Here is a 22,726-nt window from a genome sequence, read left to right on the forward strand (position 1 = left end):
TCAGCTTCTTATTAATTAGTATTTAATAATTTAATTCCTTTATTTTTACTTTCTGTATATTTTGTTTGTTTTTGATATCGTTGCTTGTTTTAATTTTTCTCATATAAGTTGCACATAGTTGTAATTTTTTTTAACAATTTTAGTTGTCTTTTACTTTCCAGGTAAGTCCCATTTGTGTGTGTGTGTATGTGTGATTATTTATACATTGGTAATCACAACTTATTGTGTTTTCATTAATTTTTTTTTTTTACTTTTTTCAAACATGTCTTTTTTTAATTTCTTAAGTTAAGAATAAAGTTAAGGTTGGATTACAGCTAGAGTTAGGATTTGGTTTGGGCATTTTCTCTTTTATATCAACAGTTACTAACTTTGATTAAAATACTTTGACTTTTCAATATATGTGCTCACCATTATATCTTCTGATGATATAATTATTAATAGTTGTGGTAAATATATAATTATTAATATTTGTGATAAAATTCAATTAGTAATAATTATTTCCATGTTTATATTTAAACTTTTTAAGTCTGAATGTCTGAAAATGATTTAGTCCAGAGTCATATTTAACTAAGTAAACAAATTTAGGTTAAGTTTTATTTTCCCATACAATATGAACATGATTCCACTGGTTCAAATATCTAGTTTTTTGTTATCAGTCTAGCTGTCTTTCTTTGATAGATAATATGTAATTTTTCTGTTGTGAATAATTTTGTTTTCATCCATAATGGTCCACATTTTTCATTATATTGTGTCTAGGTGTGATTTTATTTTTATGCATTTTGCTCAATATTTAAGTGCAGTTATTCTTCATATATATCTTTTTTTATCTATTCTGGATAAGTTTCATCCTAATATTACACCTTCAAATACTACTCTTCCCCTTGTCTGTACATTCCCTTGTAATACTTGTTAGACATATAATACCTGACTCCACACTTGCCATTTCTCTTCATGACCTTCATGCCTTCATCGTTTTTATCTTTACATCTGCAATCTAGCTGAATTTCCCAGTACATTTTTCTAAGACACTAACTTTCTTTTCAATTCTGTCTAGTCTAGAGTATGTCATATCTATTAAGCCTTTTTCCTTTAATGATTAATGTTTCAATTCTCTTGGTCTTTAAGTCATGTTAGACTGCTTTTGCTTCATTTCTTCTTTGATAAAGAGTATTAGCTCTTATTAAAATCTTTGAGACCCCTATATTTACTTAAAATTTTTTTCAATTTTTCTATGATTTTAATGCACCCAGATTATTTTATCTTTCAATTATTGACTATTTTTATTAGCTTTAAATTTCTTTATATGTTTTGGAAAAAATTGTGTAGCTTCTTTTGAGTAAGATAAGAGAATGTTTCTCTCTTTTTCCCTTCCTTTGTCTATCTTGCTTTCTTTTTTTTTTAATGTTTTTTAACGTTTATTTTTTGAGAGACAGAGACAGAACATGAGCTGGGGATGGGATAGAGAGAGAGGGGGAGTCACAGATTCCAAAGCAGGATCCAGGCTCTAAGCTGTTACCACAGAGCCTGACGCAGGGCGCGAACTCACAAACCACAAGATCATGACCTGAGCCGAAGTCAGATGCTTAACCAACTGAGCCACCCAGGCACCCCTATCTATCTTGCTTTCTATTTGTGTTTACGCCTCCATACCTTTTGGTATTATGGCTATTTCCTTTGTCCCAGCTCTCCCAGGCCAACAGCCCTAGGGTAAGTTGTACATTTAAAATTCAGAAATCCTGCTTTTTGGTATTGAAAAGCACAGATCCAGTCATTAGAGTTTGTTACTTGGTTCAGATCCAGGTTGTAAGACTGTAGAAACTGTAGATTCCCTAATTATATAGCTTCATATAATTGTAGTTTCAAATAGCATTAGCCAGCAACTTTTGTCAGCTTCATACTATCAGTAAAAATTTTATTGCTCATGATTTTAGCAAATAAGTTGGCTTTTAACTTCCACAGAAACTTTTAGTTTCTGTGACCCTATGGAAGCTGAAAAACTAGGACCTGCTTCTAAACCCAGAGCCCAGAGGCCTATGGTTTCATTCCTTGTCTCTACTTTGTGTTTCTGTTTAATTTGTCTACACTGAGAATTATTTTTATTCTTTGAAATAAGAATATCTGTATAATTCTTTGAAACCATATACTTCAATTTTTTTTTTTTACTTTAACTCTGTCTTTGAGATATAATATAGCTTAGTGGTTAGCACAGATTCTAGAGCCAAACATGTGCAAATCTTGACTCTTCCTCTTTTAACCACATAAGCAATGGGAAAGTTAAATAACTTTCCTTTGGCTCAATTTCCTCAGCCATGAAAAAAGGATAATAGCCTTTTCCACAGTGATATTTTGTTTTGCTTTGCTTTTTAAAGATTACTTGACATTTGTATATATGTGCATATAAATACAAATGCTTGGGACCCTGAATGGTTCATGGTATTACTCAATTAGCGTTATTTTTTATTAGATCCTATGATATACCATATAATCCACCAATTGCAATATTAGATAATTACCAAATGATACAGAAAAACTGATTTGAAGGGGTACGTGCACCCTGATGTTTATAGCAGCATTATCAACAATACAAATTATGGAAAGAGCCCAAATGCCCATTGAATGGATGAATGGATAAAAAACATGTGATATATATAAATACACACACACACACACACACACACACACACACACACACACAAAGGATTATTACTCAGCCACCAAAAATAATGAAATATTGCCATTTGTAATGATGTGGATGGAGCTAGAGTGTATTAGGCTAAGCAAAGCAAGTCAGTCAGAGAAAGACAAATACCATATGATTTCACTTACATGTGGAATTTAAGAAACAAGTCAGATGAACATAAGGAAAGTGGTGGAAAAACAAAAGAGAGAGGGAGGCAAACCATAAGAGACTCTTAACTATAGAGAACAAACAGTGTTGATGGAGGGGAGGTGGGCAGAGGAGGGGCCAAATGGGTGATGGGTATTAATGAGAGCACTGCTGTGATGAGCACTGGGTGTTATATGTAAATGATGAATCACTAAATTCTACTCCTGAAACCCATATTGCACTATATGTTTACTAATTAGATTTTAAATAAAAGCTTGAAAGAAAAAATTAAAACATAAAGATGAAACATGGATAATGGGAATAGCAGAAGGAGAAGAAAGAAAAACGAATTTGTTTCTCATAGAAGAAATTGTATCAATTTTCTACTATCTCTTTCAGAGAATAGAAACTGAAGGAATACTTCCTAACTCATTATATGAAGTCAACATTACCTGATTACCAAAACAAAACAGAGATATTACAAGAAAACTACATATTAATGACTTTCATGAATATAGGTACTAAAATCCTCAACAAAATAATAGAAAATTGAATACAACAGTATATAAAAATACACCATAACCAAGTATGATATGTTCCAGTTATGCAAGGTTGGTTCAACATTCAGAAATCAAGTAATGTAGTTCAACACATCAACACACTAAAGAAAAAAAAAAATCACATGATTATATCAGTAGATGCAGGAATAACACTCGTTTATGGTAAAAAAAAAAACAACTCTCAATTAACTGGGAGTATTGTGGAAATTACTTAACTTGATAGAGAATATATATTTAAAAAAAAAAAAACAACAGCTAACATCATTCTTAATGGTGAGAAACTCAAAACTTTCCCGCTAAGATCAGGTACCAAGCAAGGATGTCCCCTCTTACTATTCCTTTTCAACATTGTAGTGGAAGTTCTAGATAATGAAATAAGATAAGAAAAAAGAAATAAAGTTTATAAATTTTGAGAAGGAACAAATAAAATTGTCCTTGTCCACAAATGACTGTTTAAGAATTTATTTAAAAAAAAAAAAACTTTCAGAACTAATAAGTGATTATAGCAAGGTTTCAGGACATAAGGTTAGTACACAAAAGTTGATGTTTTTCCTATACACCTGAAAGGAAAAAGCTGACTTTGAAATTTAAAACATATTATCTATATTACCACCTCTAAAAATACTTAGGTATGCCTGAGAAAATATGTACAAGCTCTATAAAAGGAAAACTATGAAACTCTGATGAATGAAATCAAAGAATAACTAAATTAATGGAGAAATGCTCCACGTTCACAGATAGGTAGACTCAATATTGTCAAGATCCAGTTCTTCACAACTTGATCTATAGATCCAATGTCATCCCAATCACCATCCTAGCAAGTTATTTTATGTACACTAACAAATGGATTCTAAAGTTTATATGAAGACACAAAAGTCCCAGAAGAGCCAACACAATATTAACAGAGAACTACAGTCAGTGTTGGAAGACTGATACAGCTGATTTTATGACTTACTATAAAGCTACAGTAATCAAGCCAGTATATTCTTGGTGAAAAACTAGACAAATAAATCAATGGAACAGAATAGGAAGCTCAGAAATGGACCACCAGAAATACAGTTAACCAATCTTTGACAAAGAAATAAAGACAAAACAATGGGGCAAAGGTAATATTTTCAACAAATGATGCAAGAACAACTGGAAAACAATGAAAAAAAATGAATGTAGACAGACTTTACACCTTTCACAAAAATTAACTCAAATGGATCACAGACCTAAATGATAAACTATAAAGCCCCTATGATCATAACTTAGGAAAAAACCCTAATGATCTAGGGTATGGCAGTGCCTTTGTAGATACAACTCCAAAAGCATGATCCATGAAAGAATTAGTTGATAAGCCAGATTTCATTAAGATTAAAAACTTTTGATCTGTGAAAGACAGTGTCAATAAAATGAGATGATAAGCCACATATGGGGAGAAAATATTTGCAAAGAACATCTGATAAAAGACTCCAAAGTATATAAAGAATTCTTAAAACTCAGCAATAAGAAAATAATCAACCTGATTTAAAAAATGGGTGAGAAACCTTAACAGATCCCTCACAAAAGAAGATATACAGATGGCAAATAAGTATATGTAGGGATGCTCCATATCATCTTTCATGAAGGAGATGCAAATTAAAATGATCGATCACTACGTACCAATTAGAGTAGCCAAAATCTGGAACACTTAACAAACCAAATGCTGGTGAGGATGTGGAGCATCAGGAACTCTAATTCTATGCTGTTAGGAATGCCAAATGGTGCAGCCACTTTGGAAAATATTTTGACAGTTTCTTACAAAAGTAAACATACTCTTACCATACTATCCAGCAATGATGTTCCTTGATATTTACCCAAAGGAGATGAAAACTTATGTCTACAAAAAATCCTACACAGAAATGTTTATAGCAGCTTTATTCATAATTGCCAAAATTGGGAGCAGCCAAGATGTCCTTCAGTAGTTGAATAGATAAATAAATGTGGTACATCCAGATAGTGGAATATTAGTCAGCTATGAAAAATGAACTATTAAGTCATAAGAAGACATGGAAGAAACTTAAATGCATATTACTAAGTGAAAAAAGCCAATCTTAAAAGACTAAATACTGTATGATTCCCACCAAATGACATTCTGGGAAAGGTAAAGTTTTGGAGATAGCATAAATGTCAGTGATTGCCAGAGGTTGAGTAGATAGTGGTGTGGGAGGGTTGAATGAGCACAGAGAGTATTTAGGGCAATGAAAATATCTCGTATGATACCACAATGATGGATACATGTTATTGTGTGTTTGCCCGGACCAATAGAATGTACAACACAGAGAGTGAACCGCAATATAAATTATGAACTTTGGGTGATTATGATGTGTTAATGTAGGTTCTTCAGTTGTAAGAAATGTACCACTTTGAAAGTGGATGTTGTAAGTGGGGTAGGCTATGTGTGTGAGTGAGAGAGTGTAAATGGAAAAACCTCTGTATCCTCTCAATTTCACTGCAAACCTAAAACTGTCCTAAAATAATAAATTTTCAAAAAAAAATACAGGGCAGATTTTTTTAAATTTATTTAAAACTTTTTTTAATTCTAATTTACTTATTTTGAGATAAAGAGAGAGACAGCAGGAGAGGGGCAGAGACAGAGAGACAGAGAGACAGAGAGAGAGAGAGAGAGAGAGAGAGAGAGAATCCCAAGCAGGCTCCCTGCTGTCAGCACAGAGCACGACGTGGGGCTTGGACCCACCAATTGTGATACCATGACCTAAGCCAAAACCAAGAGTCAGATGCTCACCGACTGAGCCACCAAGGCACCCCTTCAGGGTAGCTTTTCATAAATATATATCTTCACTTAATTATGCATATTTCTTGTATATTTTCAATTAACATAACCACAGTTGAGCATAAAGTTTTTCATGTTTTACATTGTTTCTGTAATTATTATTTTTATGGCTTCATAATATTTCATCCAGTGTGTTTATTCTTTCATACTACAGTTATTTATTGAACATTTACTATGTGCTATTAAAGGTCACGGGAATGTACTCCTAAGCCAAAGTACCTTCACTTACAGAATTTACAACGTGCTCATGTGTGCACAGTTGATATATAATCATTCATTTGACTTTTTATTATACTGTATAACTCTTTGAGACAAGAAACTTTATATATATAGTTATATATATATATAGTTATATAGATAGATATAGATGATATAGATATAGATGATATAGATACAGATATATATATCCTGTTATTCAACCTTGAAGAACCTTTGCAGAAAAGAAGTAATGTTATGGACCTAAACATATTTTGCTTACTTACGTGTCATTGTTTTTGTGTAAATTGATTTTCCAAAAGAAAATGAGAAACATAAAGGTATAAAAGTATATATAAAACCTAGTGAGTTGAACCAAGAAACTGCTTAACTGATTCACCAGAGTAAAGATCTAGAGGACAAATTGGACTGTGTTTTCCACAATACATTAAGATTTTCTATATCTCCTCCTGACATACAACATAAAGATCAGGCTTTCATATAGAATATTTTATTACTATGTGACATTTCTTACCCTACCTCAAAAATAGCCTCTTAACCCCAAATGATGTTAATGCCCAAGCTTAGAAAATTGTTTTTGAAAGTTATATGAAGCTATAAAATATCTTTATATTAAGGAACACTATTGGTTTATGAAAATAATTTTTAATAATTCATTTAAATTAGAAATGACTTCATTAGCATCCCCGTTTTCTCCTTTCCTCTCTTTGTTTTACAATATATAAATATGCTTGAAACCTCTGTGGAGACAGAGGACTTCAGTCTGCTTGTCTTCTTGCTGTTGTTGGTGTCGTTTGCATGAAAATTGCTTCTAGCAGTTTTCTGGATCCACAGTAGCTCACGGTTCATTTCTTCCATATTAGATTATTACAAGTTTCACTTGTTTCCATTTTACTTATTTATTAATTTATATTTATTTCATAAATATATTTTATATTAATTAATTATTTAATAATGCAATTAATAATTAAATTATTTAATTATTATAATTATATATTATTAAATATATTATATATATTAAATATATATTTATATTATATATATTTATATAATATTTATATATTAAATAAAATAAATTAATATATTTATATATAATTTATATACTGTATATAATTGTATATATAAATATACAAAATATATAATATATCAATACATAATATATCTATATATAAATATATATTTATATATATAAATAATATATAAATATAATATATAAATGTATAATATATAAATATATATACAATTATATATATTTATATAATAAATAAATTAAATATATAAATATATATTTATATTATATATTATATATTAAATTATTTATTATTATAATTATATATTATTAAATATATATAATTATAATTATAATTATATTATTAATTAAATTAATTATTTTATATTAGTTATTATTTATAAATAGTGCTACTTTCATTTTCATCTTATTCTTTTCTAATTTTATAATAACTTTCAGAGGTATGAAAAGTTTCAAAAGTGTGAATACTCGTGGTCCTCAATACATATGTTAAATGTTCTCCGGGATGTTTCCAGCAGTCTAGATGTGGCTAGTTTGATTTTATGTTGCTGTACTCTAACTTATAATTAACTTTATGTCTATACGGTTTTTCTCACTATAAGATCTTTAAGGTGGAGATAGAAAGGCTTTAACAGGGGCAGTCAGGAGTTGTGACTCTTCACTTTTACTTCAACTACATGTTTTGTGCACTTTGCTAAATTCTACTTGCTTTATTTAACTATTTGAATCTGTGATCACAGAAACTTTTTTTTTCTGAGTTTCAGGTCATTTAACATTTCTGTATTTGGGGGAAAATCCTTTTAAATTACCTACAGTCAACATTGATTGCTCTCTATTCCCTTTATATTCATTCATTCAGTGATTTATTCAAGATCGCATGCCAAACATGTTGCAGGAATTATGCTAGGTCCTGGGGATTCAGTGTCACAAAAACCGCCTTATCCCTGAATCTGAAGTGTTTTTGAGTAACCTCTCCAGTATCAGTACCGGTACTGATGACAATCAGAATTCTATTTTAGAAAGGTTCACAAAATCCTTGAGTCTTTACTTTCTTTAAGATTGCCCTACAATTCCACCTCTCTGCAAAAAACTTTTTCTATGTAAATGATCTTTCTTTGTTTAGGTTAAGTGCCTAAGTATAGCTTTCGTTTGTTTTCTTACCTGACATAAATTCTGGATAAAATGTCTGCTTTGTCCCCCAGGTTGTCAAGTAATCCCTTTCTCGCACTTCTCCCTCAAAACACGCTATGCAGTTTGGATTGGCAGTATTTTAGTATATTCTTCTACATCACAGAAGGAGGTTGGCAGATGGGCCTCATTCTCCTGAGATAGGAAGAGGAGGGGCATCAGGTCTTAAAGATAATCCCCAAGTTTTGGCTCTGGATTCTCTGCATCTTTTATCTCTTCCTTTTATCTAAATTTAGATTCAGATCCATTCGGTTAGAACTAATATTTATCTTTTTTTAATGTTTATTTATTTATTCTTGAGAGAGAGAGAGATCACATGTGTGAGAAAGAGAGGGTGTGGAGGAGGGGGAGAGAGAAAATCCCAAGCAGGTTGTGCACCATCAGAGTGGAACCCTGTGCGAGGCTCAAAGTCACAAAATGTGAGATTGTGGCGGGAGCTAAAATCAGGAGTCAGATGTTTAACCAACTAAGCCATCCACGTACCCCAGAACTAATATTTGTCTTGAGACTGCTAGTGAAGGACTTGAACTAAAATAAAACTTCTAGGTAAGCTCCAAAAATTAAATATTTTTTGAATTCTGCTATGCTCCTGACATTATGGCAAGCACTGTGTCTGCCTCACTGGCTAATGGAATTATAGCTAAATTTTTCTTTTGCGACCAAGAATCTCTCAGAATCCCTTAGTTATGAAATCTGAACACAAATTTATTTCTGTCACTTAATAAGTCATTACATTTTCTTTTTACTGTAGTGTATACTTTATCCTGACTTCTAAGTGCCTTGGGAAATGTAGAGATTTGCCTAAATGATATTACTCAAAATGGTTTAAATATGTACTATTTATTAATAAATATTTTAGTATAGTACTTGATTCATTAAGTGTTTAACAAGTATTGACTCATTATTTTAATATTATCAAACTGTTAAGGACCAATCATTTGGCAACAGTAAGAGTTAAATGTGAAAATACTGAGACTATTGAAACTCTCATTTTCATCCCCCAAAATGATGGAACCTTTTTATTTTTAGTGTATTTCCTCACATTTTTATATTTAGTGATACAAACCACACTTTAAGATTTTCTTTAGTTCATACAATCTAGACAAGAAAAGCACAGCTCTCTATCCTGCCTTTAGTAAGAAGTGCCTCCAAATTAAATTATGATTAAAATTTATCTATTCTGTTCTCACAGTTGAAAAAAAGATTTCATTCTGTCACCTCTGAAAGATATTTGAAAACCCTTATATCTGGAAAGGGTTCTTTCTAATTTCTAGCATTAATATTCCCTGCTAATTCTGAGAACTAATCTTTTCTGAAAATTAAATTCACTGATTGTTCACAATTCCTAAAAAATATGTTTACATATTTGAAAACATTCCAAGTTCTCCATGTTCCTTTTAAGTCCTAAAAAAGATTAAATATCCCATTTATTAGACTGGGGACAAAGTTGTATTGCTTTGCTAGTGACAACAGTCATAGAATTTTAAAACTGATGGCATTTGTTACATTGCTGGTATGTTTAGGGAAAAACAAAGATTCCACTTGGACTGTCATACAAGATGTACATTATTTTCCCCAGAAAGGATAAAAATCAAGAATAAATGAGAAAAACAATGGTGTGAACTAGTTCAAAATGGTAAGGAGAATTGTACAATACTCAAGTTATTATCTTTAACATTTTAGAATATTAAGGAAAAAGGTGAGAAAATGATTTTTGACTTGGCATTAAAAATAACTAAGCTAGAGGGGTGCCTGGGTAGCTCAGTAGGTTGACCATCTGGTTCCTGATTTCGGCTCAGATCATGATCCCAAGGTTGTGGAATCAAGCCCTGGGTGGACTCCACACTGAGCATGGAGTCTGTTTAAGATTCTCTCTCTCTTAAAAAAAAAAAAAAAAAAAAGAGAATCTGGAGCTGGAGCTGAAAGGGAAAGTATATATCAAATTCAAAATAGTATAAAGTAGGGGCGCCTGGGTGGCGCAGTCGGTTAAGCGTCCGACTTCAGCCAGGTCACGATCTCGCGGTCCGTGAGTTCGAGCCCCGCATCCGGCTCTGGGCTGATGGCTCAGAGCCTGGAGCCTGTTTCTGATTCTGTGTCTCCCTCTCTCTCTGCTCCTCCCCCGTTCATGCTCTGTCTCTCTCTGTCCCAAAAATAAATAAACGTTGAAAAAAAATTAAAAAAAAACAACAACAAAATAGTATAAAGTATAATCACTTATAAACATTATGTATGAGCCTGATATGGCCCATAATCTGGGTTCTTTTCAATTGGTCACTGGAAACCAAAATTAAATGATGCTATGATGAGAATGAGTAAAGGTTACAAACTGCTGGACAGCAAAGACCCCTGTTACTCATCACTATATCCCAGTATCTGACATGAAGTGTATGCTCAATAAACATCTCTTGAGAAAGGGTGTAGACAGACCTTGAACTTCAAACTGATGTATCCTAGCTGGTACTTCTATGCTGGGAAAATATCCACTCCTATTTCCATTACACTTGGATCCATTCACCCTGCCTTTTGTTTTCCATCCCCTTTATCCAGTTATTTTCTTCCTTATCCCATTTATATTACCAAAATAGCCCCAAGTGTTTCTAATAATTTTGTCTCAGAGATCACAATATGTACTGCTTCCTTGCCATCAATTTCACCTGGTCCCAATGCTTCTACGCACCATGATAAAAACCCTTCTTTCCTTGTTTCTGTTAGTTTTCTATCTCTGTTTTTATTTTTACCCTATCTGAAGTATAAATCATCAATGCTAACTAATTGCAAGCATATAGACTGAGGTGCACTTTTAGTGCAATATTCTCACATATATAGTTTTTATGTGTAGATAGCATATACCATACACATGACATTTATTTAATTAATATAATTAAATAATCAAAATGATTTCCTGAAAAGTCATATTCTAAAATTTACTGTAGGAATTTATATATTTAAATTTTTTTATTAAAATTTTATTATATTTAATACAAAAATATAATGAACACTTTTTAGTTTAGAGGTGTGTATCCTTGTGGATTTAATAAAATTATAACACAAATGTTGGGGCTACTGGGTGGCTCAGCTGGTTAAGTGCCCTACTCTTGATTTTGGCTCATGTCATGATCTCACTGTTTATGAATTCAAGCCCTGCATCAGGCTCTGTGGAGGAAGCTTCGGATTCTCTCTCCCCTCTCTCTAAAAATATATAAACTTAGAAAAATAAGACAAATCTTCCTTTTTTGATTGTTACTATATGTGTGTGTGTGTGTGTGTGTGCGCGCGCGCATGCGTGTGTGTGTGTGTAATATATATATGTATGTATGTACATTTCTCTCTCTCTTTTTTTTTTTTACTTTAAAGGGTCATATGATAGCATCCTGTGATGCCTGTGGAGTAATAAAACTATGGGACTTTCGGAAGCTCTTACCAATTGTATCCATTGATGTAGGTCCAAGTCCTGGCAATGAAGTGAACTTTGATTCATCAGGTAGGATCTTTTTTGTTTACCATTTGTGACCAAGCTAACAACTTTAGCATTGGTTCTGAAACTATTTTCTGTTTCCACTTGACTTTTATTATGTTTCCTCTTATGTAAATTTTTGTTCTTAATGTTGTATGAGAATATATTTTATGTGTATTATCATATAACATCATAAAAGTATTGTATTTATCATAAATATAAAGGAAGAAATAATAGAGGAGATAAGTATGTACTAATATAGATAACAGAAGTTCCTAACAGTGTCATGAAAAATTTAGAGTCCAGATCCTTTAGAATCACCATCCAAGGTAAGTAATTGGGTTTTTTGAAGGTAAAATGGCTAAGCATAGAGAAGAACAAAAGTTTAGCAAAACTGAATTTAAAACATGTTTAATGGGATATTTCTGTCTTATAATTAATAAATTACCCTATATTCTCTTAATGTTATAATTAATTTGAAATGTACATGTGTTTTATTGTTGCATTTATGTGTGACAATACATATTATAAATGATAATAATTGTAATGTTATTATTTGATTGTGTTCAGCACTTTTTCTACAGTAATATAAACACTGTCATTCAGATAAAATATTTTACGCTTGCTGCTGATGAATAGTGTATCAACTGATGTTAAAAATCACACAATATTTCCAGTTATCTATTAAAAGATTAAAATTATAGTTTCATTTGTATCTTTAATGATAGCTTATACTAAATAATGTGTATCTATTATTAGATAACATAACATTCCTCTGCTAGTATGATACATGTTTTAAGCTTTTTAAAATTTTGTGAGTTTTTAAAATCTTTGATATTTATTTGTAGTAGATCACAGTTATAGAGATGGTAATTTTAGAGAAGAAATAAAGATAGAATATGTATGGGAAATAATAATGTTTTATTTTAAAATAGTGCATACTATTTCTGTAGTCCAGAAAGTATGTAGATACTAGAAGCAACTCTAGAGCCATAAGAGAATTGTGTGTTTCATAAGACTGGTTTTATGATATTGCTATTACATATCTAAATCTTAGAATTCAGTAACTTTGTCTTCTTAGCAAACTTTAGATTGTGTTCCCATTACAGATTGGCATATGAACCATATTAACAATGTTTTTTAAAAATGTTTTTAGTAATGTTCTTGACATTAAGCCATTTAATTTAATAAAGAAAACATTGTTTAGAGTAAAACATCCCAACTATGAGAATTTTATTTTATAATGTGAAGGCCTACTAAGATTTCAAATTGTATTTTTCACTATACAGAGTCTGCATTGACATCATAGGTCTAAAGGAACTTTAACTTAGTTTTAATAAACATTTTTATATCCTTAAACAACTTTTTATTGTTTCAAGCAAGAATCTAAGGATTCATGTCCTTGAATTTTGAATTCTGAAATCTCAAATCTTTTAGCTATATTTGCTAATAATAGAAGGTAAAGGGTATTTTGAAATGCTACACAACTAATAAGAGATACGGATTTTATTGTCAATGTTAAATATGTTTCTACTTGTTTTCTACTGTCCTTGTCATCAACTCAAATCTCTTTTCTATGCATAGTCATGCAGAACTGATTTAAATAAACGTCAGTACCTGTCTTAACTTTCTTACAAGTCAATATCATCTTAAAGTGCTTGCTACAACAAACCTAGTTTTTCTCTCCATGATTGCTATACTCTTGATTATAAACTAAAATTAAGAAAAGCATAAGAATCAAGGGTAATACAATGAGAAACATAAAAGACAAAAAAGTGTAAAGTAGGGACCCTGTTAATGAAAACACTTCATCAGTTTGAAGGAATATATTTTCAACCTGACCTTTCCATCCCTTTGACCATTTCTTCAAGGAACATACTATAATTAATTTTAGTTCTATGTGTTTGAGAAATTAGCATCATAAGCCTTTTCCTCATTGAATAATGGGATATTTGTGCTTCTGTAGAAGAGAAGTCTTCAGTGATTCTTCATTTAAAAAGGTTAAAATATATCAAAAAATGAAAGAACTGGGGAGAACAAACAAAGCTCTCAGTCTAATGAGGCTCTGAACAGAGAGGTGAAAATCACAAAGTAAAACAAATTATGTTCATATCAAGAGAGGAAAGCAGAGTAAAGTCAAGAGCAAAACAAATCAAAATAAGGACAGGGACACATGGATATCTTCTAATATGGACCTATTCAGGAAAAGATTATTTAAATTAAAAGTATAATAAACTTATATCATGAAAATATTTGGACTATGAGGATAAAATCAAATGTAACTTAATAAGCTCACAATATACATTAATTTGACTTATTATGCCTAGCAGTTAGCAAATAAAAGCATTTTTGATAACAATTATTTTCCACAAAAAGATAAAAAGAGGATATTGACACTATTGAAAACAATAAACATAGGGCTCACATTGGTTAAGTTGTGCCAAATCAAGTTTTTAGGTCAAAATTATGTGACAGAATTAAATCATGCAGTTATATATGTTTAGGACTCAACTAGTGTGAGACAGGCTCTTGCCTCTATCTAAGCTATGTCCCTGGACTTAAGGAAAAGATATTGAAAACATACATGTAATGTCATAATAAATGTAGAAATATTGATAACATTCTAAGATATTTAGTTGTTAGATATTCTAAATAATCATCATATAAACAAAAATTTCAAATCATATTTCTTGTCTCTGGATCAGTTTAATTGAAGAGCATCTTGAGATTATGAGGTGTGCTGTTTAAAAAGATGTTCCCAAATACAATGACTTATCTTTATAAATAAGGAATTTCTTGTCACTGCAGATCCAACATAGTATAGAAATAAATGGGATTAGAGGTCATTGAAAGGCTGAAACTGTTGTCCATAATGTTTGATTTCAAATTTTTAGGCATATCAAAATTGCCTCATTATTTATTAACCTCATAAGTAAATATTTTCATTTTGAATTTATAAAAGTATGTATAAATATATATAATTAAATAGTTCTTGATCTGTTTTGAAACTGAAATTCCTCATATTGTATCATTTTAAAAATATATCATTGATAAAAATTTTGAAAACCAATCATGTAGGAAAAGAGCATAGACTATAATTCAGATCCTTAGTTCTTCACCACTTTTTAGGCATTAAGTAAATTTAAATTCCTTGAATGTAGTGTCCTCATAGAAATAATGGAAGAAATAATTATCTTACAGTGTTCTAATGTGTTTCAAAGGGATAATGTATAGTCTATAATGAGGAAATCCTAGTACAGTCACCTACCATGTTTCATCTTAGCTGGAAGGGATCTTATAAGTCATCCCATTCATATTAGCGGTGAGAAAAATGTGTGAATATATCAGTGTGCAAGTAAGATGCTCAAGGCTGTGTGCTACCATAGGTGATTTCTAGTCAAAGTATAAACACTAATAAATAAATTTTAAAAGAAACAAGGGTCAAAACCTCCTTGTCATGTAATATTAAAAATAACTAAATGTTTAAGAAGTGAAGTTATATAAAATATTATATATATAATTAAAATACAAAGATTTAAAGATGCATGAATCATCATCTAGAATTTAGCTTCTCCGTTGTTGTAGAAAACTAGCTTCTCACACATTTAAAAGAGGAGTTGTATGTGGTATAGTATTATTTACTTAATGTATTACTTGCAAATACATTGCTTGTGATATGCACAGATTATCTGTGTATATATACCTGCGTATTATATGCGTATTAGTATTTGTAAAGGGATAAGTGTTCCTTTCTCATTAAACTGAGAGCATCCTGGTAATATAATGCTACATATTTTTGTGAATATTCACTATCTAAATAATCTCTCTCACTTGGCATATTCAAATGCCATATATTTTACCATAAAAAATTTATTACTATTTCAGAAAATGTTAAATGAATTTGCATAGTGAAAGTAATAAAAACTAACTGTAAGAGTTTATACATAAACTTGTCCACATCTCTCATTTCATCATGTTTTTATGTAGTTTAGCAATATTTGTCCCTCCTTTGTAAAAGATAATTCTGGTGTATTTGCAAAAGAGTCACATCCCTAGAAAATGCAGGAGCTGAAGTTTAAGCCAGCTGGGGACTTTCCAGTAGGAAGCTTATCAGTATCAGATCATCAAAATGGGCAAGACTTCTCCTCATTTGGAGGCAATCCTAATATTCTCCATAAGCAGAACCACAAATAAATGCTAAAATAGAAAAAATGACCCCATTGGAAAACATAAAAAGCATGAAATCCCTCTGAAATTTTTCAAACATAATAAAATAACCCCCAAAATCTTTGTTTCACATTGGATTTATCGGTTTCTTTCCATAAAAGCTACAGTTCATTGTTTTGTATTTAAAAGACAGATTGTGGTTAATTTCTTTTTATGGAAGCAGTGTAGCCTAGTGGAGAAAGCACTCACTTACAAGTTAGAAGCCCTGGTTTTGAATTTTGTCTCCACTCCTTACTAGCCAAATGGTCTTGGTGAAATTTCTAAATATTTCTGAGCCTCAGTTTCCTTGTATGTAAAATATTAAAAACCTATTGAGACTTCCACTTCCAGCCAAGATGGAATAATAAGACCAGATTTACCATACCACCTGAAACAACTAAGAAAAAACAAAATATATGAAACTGGTTTTCAGACATGGAATACTGGGCAATGAAAGACAAGAACACCTGAGAGATGGAAAGTAAATGAGATGATCCCTATGCCTGCCGTAGAATACTCAAGGACAGATGGAAACCAAAGAGAAAACTGGCAGTCTTTCAGAGCTGAGGAGAAAGAGTGGGCAGTCCAGGGAGACCACACCAGTTAGAATCTGCAGCACAGAAAGAGGGTCTGGAGATTTGCAGAAGATCCCCTCCTGTCTTTAGCTAAATAAGGATCAATACTTGACAGACTAAGTGAAAATCTCTCTGAACACTTAACAGGAAAAATACAGAGATCACCCAGCCTAAGAATAGTTGTATATCCACCAATCAGATTGGAAAAACCTTGCAGTTCAGAAGAACACTAGGTAGAGCAGAGATTGGCAAACTACTGTTCATGGGCCAGCTTGGCCTGTATTTATATATAGTTTTAATGGAACACAGCCACAGCCATTTAGTTACATATTTTCTAAGGCTGATTTCACACTATAAGAGCAGAGTTGAGTATTTGCAACAGAGACCATATGGCCTAGGAAGCCTAAAATATTTAATATATGGCCCTTTACAGAGAAAACTGCCTTAGTAGAGTGCTTAGAAGGGTATCACCTCAGTTGTGAGGCAACATAAGCCCACACCTCTAGATCAAGTCCCTTCACCAATGTTTTTGAACCACCTGAGTTGGCTCACATGTTTGGTGTTCTAGAGTCTAAAGACCTGTTTAGTCTTCTCTAAATTCAATGAAATTGTTGTAGCTGCCACTTTTTTTTTCCAGGTGAGGAAGCTGGGACATAAAGAAGTTAAGAACAAGCCCAGTGACACCTAGCTGATCAAATACAGAGTCAGATTTCAAATCTGGCAGGTCTGATTCCAGGAACTAAAACTTAAACTTTATATTATTCTGCCTCTCACTTTACTAACAGTATTTGGTTTCATACTGATATACGATATTGTTAGAGAAATGATTCATTTGCTATGGACAGTGAAATAATTCCACTAATGACCACTTGGCAGTGTTTGGCTCAAAGCTGACTAAGACATAGAATCTTGTCACCAGTTGTCAATTTGTGGTCTCTGAAAGAAACAACAACAACAAAGGGAATCTCCCCATAAAAATAACCTAGTGTTAATAACGTAATAATCTGCCAGGTTTCTGATGTGTCTTATGCACAACAGAGTATTTTAAGTGCCTGTATCTTCCTAATGGGATTCATAACTCCAACCCCACACTTCAATATTAACTCTTTTCAGAGTAATCAGGCAGGGCTGGATTATGTGAGCACCTGCAGGGCCTCTCTTTCTGCCATTTATTTAAATCCTGGACTGATTAAAAACTGAAATAAGAATGGAAGAAACCAAGCTAACTTAATCTCTAAGGCATAAGGCAGTTAACCTAAGTTGCTCTTCCTAAGAGGAAGCCCATTCTACCATGTCAATTTCCCACAGAAGGAAAGCCACAAGGAAAGAGGATAAATTATGAGAGAAGAAGTGACCAGACGACTCTACTCAATTATTTATAATCCCATTATTTCCTTCCCTTTTTGCGTGGCTCTATTGTGTATACAAACCTATTTTGTGCATAAGTAGAATATGGGCTTCTCTGAAGGAAAAAGGCACTGGAAGAACTGAAGGAAATCAGATTGTGTATATCCCTTGAGACCCAAGTGTATGATTAATGCCTGGAATGAAGCATACTATGCTGTAGGAACTGAACAAGGTGCTTTCTCTTTTAACCATCACAACACTCTGAGTTTGGTTCCATTTCTCCCATTTTAAAGGTTTTTGAGAGCTTTAATTAAGCATACATATTAATAACTACACATGTTGGTACAGTCCTGTGAGAGCCTGAATTTCATTTCATTTCATTTTTAGCTCTAGGAGATTGTAAATAAAAATTTTAGAGATTCATAGAGACTGGTTACAGTTTATCTGCAGAAAAAAACAACCTATTCTTTCTCTTTGTTTTTTTTCATGCAGTGTCCTATGTTAGAAGCAATTTTATTTACCCTAGAGCAAGTATGGAAAATAACATGCTGATAATAGTGGGAATTCCTTGAAAACTCTAATTAAAGTCATCTTGACCAAAGATACATTTATTCAGGGAGACCATTCATAGTTGTACAAAGTGTTATAGTCATGAACTGTTCTGATTAGTCTACCATCCATTCTGATCAGTTGATGGCAATGCCATAGCAGTTGCTAAGTACTAGATTATCATCCCCAAAATGGATCATAAATTCTGAGATAAAATTAGCATTTGAATTACATAAATTATGAAAGATTAATATAAATAAAACTTAGTGGCTTTTTCAAAGTATAGTAGAATTTATACATGTTACAAAGTCTTGTTCTTTCAGATAATTATGTTTGGAAGGTTGTATTCTTAATCTAATGACAACATCATTGCACAAATTATGAAGACTCCCTTATGGAATTGTGTTTATAGTTTTAAAAATAATGCTTTCATATCACCAGTACTCACAGATACTTGAATTAGGATTGATTTTTAGAAAAGTCTAGAAATTATTGCCATTTTATAAGTCAGAAAAGACCATTTGAGTCAACCCCAACCCAAGATGAGGCTCTAAAAAGTTATATTCATCTATGATTTGTAACATGAAATTGAACAGGACACTTAATCTTTGTTGACCTCAACTTTATTATCTCTAAAATGAAGGGTTTGGATAGGTGACTTAATCAACTAGGTTTACAACCTGAGTTTCACATTGTATCTCCCTGTGTTCATTAGGACATGGTGTTCTGAGGTAAAAATATATTCTAAAATAAAACTTAAATGCTTTTTATATTACTTACAACTTGAAAATAAAATATCAAAATGTAAGTGAAATACTTCACTCTCCCTTGATCCAAAAAGGAGATACAATCTATTATAAACATCAAGTTTATTTAAAAATTGGGCCTCACATTTAAACAATAATAATATTGTTCAGCACTACAAAACTTTTATTCTTGCACACCCAACAACACATTCAGTCTCTGTACAAACAAGAATTTTGGCCAAAAAAAAAAAAAGCATAAGTCCCAACATTTTAATAAATTATGGCTTGATCAAACTCTTCTTATAGGACTATATAAGATAGTAAGAATCTGTCTCTTTCTGGTTAAATCAGACCAAGACATAATTTATTAATCTCACAAATTACAGCATTATACAAGTATAATCAGCAATTGCAATTGCCTGGATGATACAAAGAAATCACATATGTGTTGTTAATTTCTTAATTTTGTGCAATATTTTTTAAATAAGTATTTTTATAATTATTGCTTAGCTCTCTGGTTGTAGTTGTACTACATAGAAGTATAAATGTAACATTATCAGCATGTCAAAAAGGCATTTGGAAATGATTTCATTTCCAAATTGGAAATGGAAATTGTTACAAAGCTTACATATGTAATTATATACGATTATATACAAACAATTTAAATCTGGCAAATGTCCAAATAATGACAAATGCTAAATTAGTGTCATCATATTTAATGAAGATTTGTTTTGTAGTATTAATGTAAGAAACATTTTTTTCAAATGCATTTACAGTAGTTATATACATATTATAGTTAATGTGCTAATGCCAAATTATTTTCAACACATTTAAGAAATCAAAAAGATTTGTATCCGTGTAGCAAGTATGAGAAATTAGTTGCATGAATAAGTGTATCTTAATATCATCTAGGCAGTAATATATCCCAATGCATATAAATACCTATACTTACATGTTTGCAGATGTAATAAAAATTACATGTATGTGCTAGCATAGATCATTTTAAAGTATGACTAATGACATTTTATGCATATATTAGTCAAGAAAAATGTATTTGTATAAAGAAATGAAGCATAATTAGATATTTGAATTTTTCAGAGGTACAAAGTATAGTATCATGAGGAATATGTTAATTTAGTAGCATATAATAGTTATCAGATTTAAAATTAAACAGCTGGGGCGCCTGGGTGGCACAGTCGGTTAAGCATCCGACTTCAGCCAGGTCACGATCTCACGGTCCGGGAGTTCGAGCCCGCGTCAGGCTCTGGGCTGGTGGCTCGGAGCCTGGAGCCTGTTTCGGATTCTGTGTCTCCCTCTCTCTCTGCCCCTCCCCCGTTCATGCTCTGTCTCTCTCTGTCCAAAAATAAATAAATGTTGAAAAAAAAATTTAAAAAAAAATTAAAAAAAAATAAAATTAAACAGTTAAAATTTTCAATCTACACACACTTCATGACCTAAAGTCATATAGCCCAAGAATTTGTCTTCTTTTTAATAGATGGTGTATACAAAATTGAATAGATAATCATCTTTAATTTGCCAAGCTGGCACTTTTTAATAGGATAATCCTTAAGAGAAGTTGCAGTTCAACAGATGTGCAAATCAACCCAGAACAAATAGCATGCTACTCTTGTAAATGGAGCTGCACAGGTGGTACTTGTGATAACTCGCAGTTATATTTATCTAAAATTGAATTTTGAACAATATTCAAATATGATTTACTCCAATCTGATTGAGCCTAGAAGTATCTTTTCTCACTTGTAATATAAGAGGTCTATAAATAAAAATTGTTTAAATTCATCTTCATGCAACATCCTTTACCATGTACTTTTCCACCAAAAGAAAAAAAAAAAACATTGAAAAGAAGACATAGCGTCATATTGGCATTAACAAAATCAACACTCTGTTGATGTTTTGAAATAATGAGTTTGATAAACACCTTGTAATAATAGATCAGCATTTCAGGCCATGCCTTCTTTATCCAAGAATTTTACCATTCTTTATCTTGTATTTTTGTTGGTCTAATGTTAGAAATTATGCAATGTAGTTGACAAGAATTTCATGTAAGCCTACTATCTGCCAGGCACTGTTCCAAATTCTGGGAAAGAGATAGGTGAGATTATGTCTACAAAGTCAATTGAAGCCATAGACATGAATCTGCAGGTCATAACTGGGAGTGTTGAAAACAAAGTCACACTGTTCTTCATAAAATAAACTATACATGCCATTATTTGCAAAGAATAGCATCCTGTAGCTGTGTATGGAACTGTAGAAAAAAGATGGGTACTCTTATAATGTTAACCATATAATCACCCATTTCTGTTCTCATGGACTTGGTTTAATTTGGAGTATTGATTACTGCTGCTTTCTTATGTTATCCTTTCATTATGCCTCCCATAATGTTTGATTTGTTCCTTCATTCATACTGCATTAGGATCCATTTACCCTTATCAGAATTTAGTTATGACAATGGATACTTCTGCTGCTTCTGTCTTCCTTCCTTTTTTGCCTGTCTTTTTTTTTCTTTCTCTTGTTTATCTCCCTTCTCTTCATTCATTTTATCCCCTCTCTTCTTTATCTTCCTCTTCCTCATGTACAGAGAGCAGAGTTAATCAGACTTTTCAGTATAAAATAGACAATTATCAGATTCCATTATTTTCTCCTTTCATGTCCCATCCTTACTGTCATTCTCCCCCACTTTCCATGGAATATTTTAAATGTCTGATATGTTCCCTGAGATTTCTAGGTATCTTTGAAGAATATATGGAATCATTTTGTGTATGTACATATCTAAGGCTTCTAAAAACTATATTTTGTCATACATTGCATTTGGTTTCTTGCTTTTTTATTAAATACTGTGTTTTTAAGTTTTATTCATATTAATATATGTCTATCAGGTCTACTGGATAGTATTCTATTTTATTCACCTTATTATTTTATTCATCCATCGTATTAGTGATGGGCACCTAAGTTCCCCATAAGACCCTGCTACTTCAAGTTATGCTGTACTAAATATCCTCATACATATACTGGTGGCAGGCTTCTGAGAGTTTCTCTGCAGAGGACTTGCTATGCCACAGAGAGTACATTAATTTCCCTAAGCACTGTCACACTGCTTTTCAGAATCACTACACTAGTTTACGGTCCTTCAAGAATTCTCATCATCAACATTTAGTAGTATTATGGACTGAATTGTGTCCCTCCCCAAATCCATAT

General features: G+C 31.9%; 1 protein-coding gene across 2 annotated transcripts in view; it reads left to right on the forward strand.

Moving 5' to 3' along the window:
- Positions 1–22,726, forward strand: part of SPAG16 (sperm associated antigen 16) — a 1,036,541-nt gene that overhangs the window by 761,021 nt on the left and 252,794 nt on the right. For both annotated transcript variants that reach the window (XM_040476151.1, XM_040476150.1), the window contains one exon: positions 11,991–12,117. In XM_040476151.1, coding sequence (XP_040332085.1) covers positions 11,991–12,117 — 127 coding nt within the window. The remainder of the gene's footprint in view (positions 1–11,990; positions 12,118–22,726) is intronic.

Source organism: Herpailurus yagouaroundi, unplaced genomic scaffold (genome assembly GCF_014898765.1).
Source record: "Herpailurus yagouaroundi ecotype Mexico unplaced genomic scaffold, PumYag 140, whole genome shotgun sequence".
NCBI classification, from domain to species: Eukaryota; Metazoa; Chordata; class Mammalia; order Carnivora; family Felidae; genus Herpailurus; species Herpailurus yagouaroundi.